Source organism: Galeopterus variegatus, unplaced genomic scaffold, assembly GCF_000696425.1.
Source record: "Galeopterus variegatus unplaced genomic scaffold, G_variegatus-3.0.2 Scaffold802, whole genome shotgun sequence".
NCBI lineage: Eukaryota > Metazoa > Chordata > Mammalia > Dermoptera > Cynocephalidae > Galeopterus > Galeopterus variegatus.
This window is the reverse complement of record NW_007726913.1, coordinates 443,361-452,424: the sequence shown is the minus strand read 5'-3', so window position 1 is coordinate 452,424 and position 9,064 is coordinate 443,361. Positions and strand designations below refer to the sequence as shown.

General features: G+C 38.4%; 1 protein-coding gene across 1 annotated transcript in view; it reads left to right on the top strand.

Moving 5' to 3' along the window:
* The window catches only part of SCEL (sciellin), a 113,533-nt gene that overhangs the window by 56,870 nt on the left and 47,599 nt on the right, over positions 1 to 9,064 (top strand). Inside the window, exons 10-13 of the mRNA XM_008572528.1 lie at positions 179 to 238; positions 4,269 to 4,313; positions 5,925 to 5,984; positions 6,279 to 6,338. Coding sequence (XP_008570750.1) covers positions 179 to 238; positions 4,269 to 4,313; positions 5,925 to 5,984; positions 6,279 to 6,338 — 225 coding nt within the window. The remainder of the gene's footprint in view (positions 1 to 178; positions 239 to 4,268; positions 4,314 to 5,924; positions 5,985 to 6,278; positions 6,339 to 9,064) is intronic.

Here is a 9,064-nt window from a genome sequence, read left to right as displayed (position 1 = left end):
GTGTGTCTGTGCAGGCCGTGAGATGAATGATAGAGCCGTTCTGGTATTCTGCTAAACTCAGTCATTCCCGAACCACACGTGGACTATCACTTTCCTCACAGAAAACAGATGAGAAATTTTAGCTCCTTCGAAGACAGCTCTACTGTCATTGACCTGTTTTTCTTTTCATTGTTGGAAGGCGTCAGAATCTCGATAACATCGTCAAAGTGGCCACTTCCCTTCAGAGAGGCGACAAGGGGTGAGATCTCAGAGCTTTTGAGCTTGATTTTTCCTTCTCTTGGTGTATCAAAAATGCTTAACCAGTACCTTTAAAAGTTCCAAATGTGAACAAAATCCCAGTGCTGTTTACCAGATATAATTTAAAAGAGGAAAGCATCAATGTGGCTACGTAAGTGCCCCTGAATAATGGATGGAGAGGACATTTATGGACTCTCTTCCTCTGTGGCTTCTTCTGGTGAATTTACTCATCCCATTGACCTCAGCTGTCAAACCTTCTTCCCAAACTCCGGTCTTGTGTTTACATTGCTGGCCCAGATCTTTACTTATCTGTCTCCCCAGAATTTCTACTTAGGATGTCCTAGGCCATGTTCAACTTCCTTCCCAACGTGCTATTTTCTGACGTCTCCTCTGTTCTTTCCTCCCTGCAGGCTCACCTTTCTGGAATCATTCTTAACTCTTCCATCTCTTTCCCCCTCTATATAGTATCAGGCATGTATGGATTAAACATCTAAAATACCCCTCGTGCCTACATGTTCTTACCCCAGTTCAAACCCTCGGTGACTCTAGCACAGGTTATTAGAGTAGCTCTCCAGATTTACTTATACTTCTGCAGTCTCTCCTCTCACTAACCTATTATTACCCATCAATGCCAGAGTTTGTTTGTTTTTTTCCCAAAGATTCTGCTCAAGCAATCACTGATCACTGCTCTGGCTCCCCATTTTGACCATTCAATGGCATATAACCCAATTCAAAGCCCTTGCTAACCTGGCTCCAGCCTAATGTTCCAGAGTTATTTCTGACTTCACCCTTATATTTATCCAGCATTTAATACCAGATTAGACCACTTCTTTTCTATAGTTTCCAGACACTCTGCCTTTGTTTATGCCTTTCCATCCAGATGGCAGCCAGCTTTTTCCAGCCTCCAGGCCACTATATCAATCTATCCAAGTCCCACCCATTTTTCAAGATGCAGATCAAATATCACTTCCTCTGTGAAGTCTTTCCTGAGTGATCTAGTGAGATGTGATTTCTGCCTCTCTAAGCTATTGGATCCCCACTACCCGTATTTTATGACACTTACTCATATTTGGATTTGTTTCCTGTTATGTGTATAAATGTGTCATCTCCTCTGTCATCTCAATAATCTCTCAGGGCATATGTGAGGTTACTTCAAAAAGTTCATAGAAAAATCGTATTAAAAGATAATATGAATCTTTCTGTGAACTTTTTAAAGTACCTTCATATTTTTTCTTATTTACCATATGTCATTTGCAGTGTCCGACATGATGCTTTGTACATAATAGGTGTTTATATAGTAGATTATGGTAAATAATGATGAGCAGTGAGAAAAACTTGACTATAAATATTTAATTATTTAAAGTTCCAAGCCCACAAAGGTTCTCCTGGTTTAATGGAATTTAGTAATGCTAAGAATGCTACCGGAGATTGCAATCCCAGGCAAAAGAACCGAGGAAAAGAAACAGAAGTGATGCTTTGCTTTTCCGTGCAAATTCATAAACAAAACAAGACCTCCAAATCCAGATGCAGAAAGTATCCGGGATGCCCGTTTCCATTTCTTCTCTCATCTAAGGGTCTAGATCTCTAATGTTATTGATTTATTTTTGTTTGAGGTAGTATTTTGTTTTCCACAGGGATTGGACAGGTTTTTGGTGAATGATGGGGATGTTTGAGGGAGAGAGAAGTGAGTAATGCTGAAGGGCAATTACGGTTTGGCGTAAATCAAACAGAGACAAGGAGAGTGGCAGTTAGTGTAGCTCTCCTGTCCCCGCTCTCTGGCCACATGCACCGCCTTCACAGCCAGATGCATTAATCACAGAGAGAAGCTGCTGCTTTGACAGGGACCAGGGAAAATGTCTGTTGTGACACAGTCATTGCACAGTATTGTTCCTGTGGGCCACCCATGGGGACTAGAAACAGCTCTATTTATCCGAGCCGCTCTTTGTGAAAAGGAGTGTTACTGCTATCTGATTAAGAGCATTTGATTTGTTGCAAATGCAATGGTGAAACTTAATATTCAAAACTCTCACTAATTATTAAATTCACTTTAGAAGTTCAAGTTCTTTACTCAGAATGCTGTCTCCATTTCATTCGATTTGCCACAGAAGGCCTTCTCATGATTTATGCTAATTTCCTTGTGATAAACATGAGCAACCCCAGATCCTGGTCATCTCATCATTGTGACTCATGCCAGTCAAGAAGGACTGGGGCTAAAATTTATGGGATTCTTAGGTTTGCTCTTTGCCTCAGGGACACAAACAGATTTGTAGCCTGAGTTGGAGGTAGAATTTCAAGCAAGAAACACTAATGGACACTGTGTCAGGGGACTGGGTACTGTTTGTCCCACACAAGGACAGAGCATTAATCAATTTTTTTGTCAGTGGCAGCAACTTTTGTATCTCAGCATTTATTCTCAGCCTTCAATCCTACCATGGAGTATGTGAAATTACTTGAAAGGATTCATCTATGGGATGATGGTTAACTTGACATATTTTTAGGGTCTCTAAGAGGACTGCCCTTAGCAGCTGTTCGGGCATCTTCAAAGCACACAGTGACCCAGCAACTATACCTCTCTAAGGCTAAACCAAAGTCTTAGCGTCCCTAAATGCAGTTTAAAAAATAAGTATAGCAAGCATTTATTAAATGAAAAACTTAGCAGTGACAGTGCACTTTTTATTATAATGGCCAAAATTAATTGAGAATTTATGGTTTGCCAGGCATCACACTAAGCACTTTGTACTCACTAGCTTATCAATTCTTTTCTAGGTGGGTATGATTAGTGTTCTCATTTTACAGTTGGGGAGATTGAGTCAACAGGAGGGTTAAGTAACTCACCCAGGGTCACCAACAAATAACTGGTGAACCCGAACTGGAATCCAGGTGTCCTTGTCCTTGTGTAACTACTGAGTTATGAGGTCTTACAGCCTCCTGGTCAGCACCAGAGATGACTCAGAAAGAAAGAGGAACCTTGAAAAAGCTTGAGAAACTTGGGATTCTAGAGCAGAAAGAAGGGAAAATCAAGATTTGTGAATAGAAAACCTGGATAAGGAAGGCAAGAAACATGCGAATGGGGTGGGGGCAGATGGACCCAAAAGTTGGGGAGAGGACATGCTGCTAGAAGGAAACAGGTGGAAGACACCAAGAGCACTCTTGGGAAATGCTCCCACTCCCCAGGCTGCCTGCTTGGGGAAGAGAGCTGAGCCCATGTGGTTTAAGGGTAATTCCCAAATCCAGGAGTTTAGCTTAAATGAGGTGCTCCTGAAAAAATAGTCTCAAAAGACTTTTTGCATTTCTCATGTATGGAAACAGGCTAGCAAATTTAGCTACCCTGGAATGAAGTAGAAGTAGAATTCAAAATAGAAGCCAGACTTAGGGATGAACAAGTATTTTCCAGTCACTACTTGGTGCAATTGCATCGTGCAAAGACAGAAGCTATAATTAGTCAATGTACCTATACTTATTGATTCAATTAAAATGTATTAAGCATTTACTGTGTGAAAGACTGAAAAGGGTCTAATTTAGAATACAGTTCTAATTTTTTTTGTGGTTTGCATGTTTGCGTATGTGTGTGTACAGAGGCAGGGGCATTAATACATGACAAGTGTGCAATTGCTACACAGTGGTACAACGTACAGTAATATAAGTGCCATAAGGAGATGCAAAAACCCAGATTGCTTAAAGGGCTCCAAAGATGTAAGGGAGAGGCAGGGGCATTAATACATGACAAGTGTGCAATTGCTACACAGTGGTACAACGTACAGTAACATAAGTGCCATAAGGAGATGCAAAAACCCAGATTGCTTAAAGGGCTCCAAAGATGTAAGGGAGTCTATTCAGTTAGAAAACAAGGAAAGGTTTCTTGGAGAAAGTGGTGTTTGAAGAGAACCTTGAAGAATGAACGGGATTTTCACAGATGATAAACATGGGACGTGTGTTCTGTTTCAGAGATCAGAGTTATTTTAAGGGGAATCTGCTCTTTGACTCCAGGTAGGCTTTTACTAATGTGAGATTTTGTTTTTCCTTTCCAAAAGTGAAGAAATGGATAATCTCATCAAAATGAACAAAAGCTTGAATAGGTAAGATTTTAAAATGTCTTTTTTCTTTATTACTGAATAACATATTGTGACTTCTTATGTCTCTTCAGTCTTTGAGCATGAAGACCCACATACCAGGCTAGCCAAAAATTTCCTACAAATCTTGTATAAAAAGCTTGCAGAAATCATCATCATTTCATCATTACTATGAGTGGTTATTAAAATCTAAAAACACTAATATTAAAGCATCTTTGATTTCCATACTCCATTTGTTTATTGAAGTGGTTTTATAAATAACTACCTTTCTCTTCCTGAAATATTTATATACCAGTATGTAAACAGAGTTCAGTTTGATCACTAAATACATTTAAACTACAAAAATCACTTATTACCTTAATTATTATCATCTCTTTATTTTGAATAGTTTTTAATTGCATAACTTAAAATATGATTAGAGGAAAAATGAATAATTGAAGCTTGTGTTAGAGGTGTGTGCAACTTTAGTTATCTCTCTGTTACTTTGCATACTAACCTAGTGTATGGGCAGGGTCCAAAGAAAAGGAGAAAACAAAGCAAATGTCAAAAGAATTTATTGATCTGGGGATCACAAGACGTGGTTTTTATATCTTGTTCTGACAATAATGACCTGTATGATTGTCTACCAATAAATCACTTAAATTTACTGCTTTTCATTTCTCATTTACAAAGAGAAGAGGTTTTAGATCAGGAGTCATAGACTCCACAGCTACTAAAGGCAGGAGGTGTACATGAGGGAAGGGGGCTGGCTGTATGAATTGTAGGTGGTGGGGGGACTGGGGCAAAAAGGAGAGAGAATGCCTAGTCTAAAGCATCTGGCTGCTTCTCAGCTCCAACTGAGGGTCACCATGTGGGAATTTGAGCCCAGTGTTGCAGGACATTTTCAGGACATCCTGAAAATCCAGGTTTCTATATGTCATTTCTATATGTCATGGCCATCTTTGTAACACTGGCTCACATCAAATGCTGTCATCTCAAAGAAATGATAAATTTTTGCAGTGACAAATATGCTAATTACCTTGATTTGATCATCACACATTGTGTACATGTATTGAAATATATGCCATAAATATGTACAACCAATACGTATCAATTAAAAATAAATACACTTTGAAATAAATAAATAAAAACACCCCGTGAATCCAAACAGCACATCTATGAACCTATTATGGCCTTGAAGATCCCCACTTCGTCTCAAAGAAATGATAAATTTTTGCAGTGACAAATATGCTAATTACCTTGATTTGATCATCATACATTGTGTACATGTATTGAAATATATGCCATAAATATGTACGACCAATACGTGTCAATTAAAAATAAATACACTTTGAAATAAATAAATAAAAACACCCTGTGAACCCAAAGAGCAAATCTATGAGCCTATTATGGCCTTGAAGATCCCCACTTCATATCTTTTATTTTCTCTAAGGTCCACTGCAATTTAAATTTTGAGTCTGTGAAAATACCTTTTGGAACAAAGCAATTTCAAGAATTGTGGCTCATCTTTCTCAACCAGCTTCTGTTTCCTGTCTTAGATGTAAACTGGTCTCTGTTTTTATAGAGTTAAGCATCCATTATTACCACTGATAAGGTTTTTAATCTATCCATTTAAAGACATCAAGGTCTTGATGGTCTCTTCAGGACAAATCCAAAGGCAGAGCAAACGGAGAAAAGGTGAGTGCATCTGTCTCTAATCTGAAAATCTTATCTCCAGGATCACCTGGTTTATTCCTTGAGACATAAGCTGTAAAGGGAGTTGTATCCTCTGGCATGGAAACGTGCTGGCAGATGGGGTAGGGCTCTCAGCATTGTACATTTGGTTCAGACGTAATTGCCCAGAAGGATTTCTGCATTCAGTAAGAGAAAATGAGCAATTCATGGAGAATGGTTATTGTATCTGAACTTTCAAGATACCACACAATTTCATTTCAATATACTTCTTTTATTTGAATTTCTTTGTGTTTACAGAGCCAAAAGCCTTGAAAGTCTCATCTATGTGAATGCCCGGACAGACAAAGATGGCAAAAGGTAGGATTTGATTAAGACAGGCCACTTTGATTGATCCTAGACTGTATACTGTTTTCTGGGGTAGACCTCCTGCTCAGGGCAAGGGTCAGGCAGGCTGATAGAACAGGCCCCCAATCTGGGTCAGCAGATGGTGGGTGTCTTGACGCTGGCTCTGCCACCAACATCAATCTGGGTGACCTTGGGCAAGTTGCTTAACCTCTGGAGACCTCTGTTATCTTATCCCATAAAATAAAGGGTATGATCTAGAGGACCTTCAAGTTCCTTTTGATATCTAAAAATGAAAGAAGTCCAACTGGCTGTTATAAGTAGTGGACAATAGGCTGGTTTATTAACTAAATATATTTATTGCAAGACATTTTGGTGCTGGGAGCCTAGTCCATCACCACTAAAGTCTTTAAAATGTAGTGAGGCACTTTTCAGTTGGGATTTTGGTTGTCACTTCACATGTATATCTCTTCATATGTATTTGTAAATATCTTAAAGTAAAAAAACCATGCTTTTATTTATTTTATGTCATAAATGGGTTAACTAACAATTAGTAACTGACATCATTTGAGAGGTTAACTTACAGTTTTTGATGGATACTGATATGCTAGAAAGTTGACTTATTTTTCATGTGGAAAGAAACCAAGCTCTCGACAGTTTCATTAAAGAAAATCTCAGAACAGTAAAGAATGACAGAGGGTAACAGTTTATGGGATTTCTACTACTTTTTCCCTGAGATTGTCTGTTTACTTTGTATTTGGTTAGTCACTAAATTTGCCTTCCTAAAGTGATAATTATTTCCATCATCACAGTTATTTTTAAAAACCATTTATCTATGCCAATCTGTGCACAGAATGGTATTCTAGCTTTCCAAGTCAAACTTGGCAGACGCATCCTCAACCTTTCTGATGTAGAACACTTAACAAAGTCCATATAGGAAAAGTGTTGGCAATAACCATCACACAGACCTTAAATGCTTATTAACAGCATATTATTATAATGTAAACATGGCAACATATTACAAGTGATTTTTTTTCAAATGGGAAATAGATGAAGGTAGAAAACAGTCAATTTTATGTTAGTGGTTATTAGAGCTTTACAGCAAAAGATGAGATTTCAGATCTTAAAAAAATGGAGTTTGGAGAGTTCCACAAAAGTGGGGAAAATAAGAAAAGTGGATGAGTATCACAAGTAGATCATTTTGTGAATGAGGGAGAAGAAGAAAAGAGAAGTGACATGTTACTTCTTGGATAACTTGATAGCAACTAGGCCTTCGTGCAGGAATAACTGATCTTATTGGTGTGTTAGGAGAAGAGCCCTAGTTCCTCTTCCTTCTTTCCTCTCTCCCTTCTTTCTTATATTGAAAGTCTCTTCTAATAAAAAGTGTCTGGAATTCTGCTGAGGAAAAAAAAAAAACAAATAATGGTAAGTGTTGGGGAGGGTGTGGGTAAATTGAAATCCTTATACACTGATAGTGGAATTGTAAAATGCTGCAGCACCTTGGGAAAGCAGCCTGACAGTTCCTCAGAAGGTTAAACATGGAGTTACCATATGACCCAGCAATTCCATTCTTAAATATATACCCAAGAGAAATGAAAACACGTGTCCACACAAAAACTTGTACATGAATGTTAGTAGCAGCATTATTCATAATAGCCAAAAAATGAAAATAGCCCAAATGACCATCCACTAGACAAATAATGGATAAACAGAATCTGGTCTGTCCATACAATGGGATATTATTCAGTAATAAAAAGGAATGAAATAGTGACACATGCTACAGCCTGGATGAAACTGGAAACACCATGCTCAGCGAAAGAAGTGACACAGGCGCTCTCCTTGAGCAAACTTCAGTCAGCCTCCTCCAAGCCCTTTTCTATACTAGGCTTCATCCTTGGGCCTTGTTCTCAGCCTTGCATAGCACAGTTTTAGCAAGAATCCTGTCAGTTTAGCAGAATCCCCCATCCCCAAATCTGATCACCCTCAATATCTGACCAAATTCCTCATCCTCCATTGTTCCCCAGGTGATGCCTGATAGCCCTCGCCTGCCTTCAGCAGGAATCCTGTGAGATCAGTTTAGCAAGAATAACCCCTACCTTGATGTCTCCTCTTAGTAATTTTCCACCCACCTATCTCCCTAACCATGCCCCTTGGCTATAAGCCTTCACTTATTTCTGTTGTATTTGGTATTAAGCCCAGTCTATAATGAGGTCTCTTTTTCTCTATTGCTATAATTCCTGAATAAAATCTCTTTTAAAAGTTAATAAATACATAAATAAATAAATACACCTTTGAACTTTTTAGAGGAAATGACTTGTCTAAATCCTCAAAGTATTTAGATTAAAATGTTAATCAATTGATTTCCACCCCTGATGTGAATGAGTTTCACGCTAAAATAAGACAGTATCTCAACATATGTTTTAAAGTCAGCATCCCACCTACCCTCCCTCAGGAAAACAAAACCTGGGACCTGGTGGGAAGTTTTACTTCTAAGTTGATTCTATCATAACTGAGTAATGGTTGGGATCTTCATAGTCAGGATGTCTCTTAAGCATTTTCAGTATAAGTAGAGCCACTGGAATTACATATTTCTAAGGACTTTTGATCCTTTAGGCACTGATTATGCCTTACTACGTTTGGGGGAAATCTGCTATTTTCATAAGAGATTCTGAATATATCACTGAATTGTTCTTTCTTTCTCTCTCTCTCTCTCTCTCTCTCTCTCTCTCTCGCTTTATCTT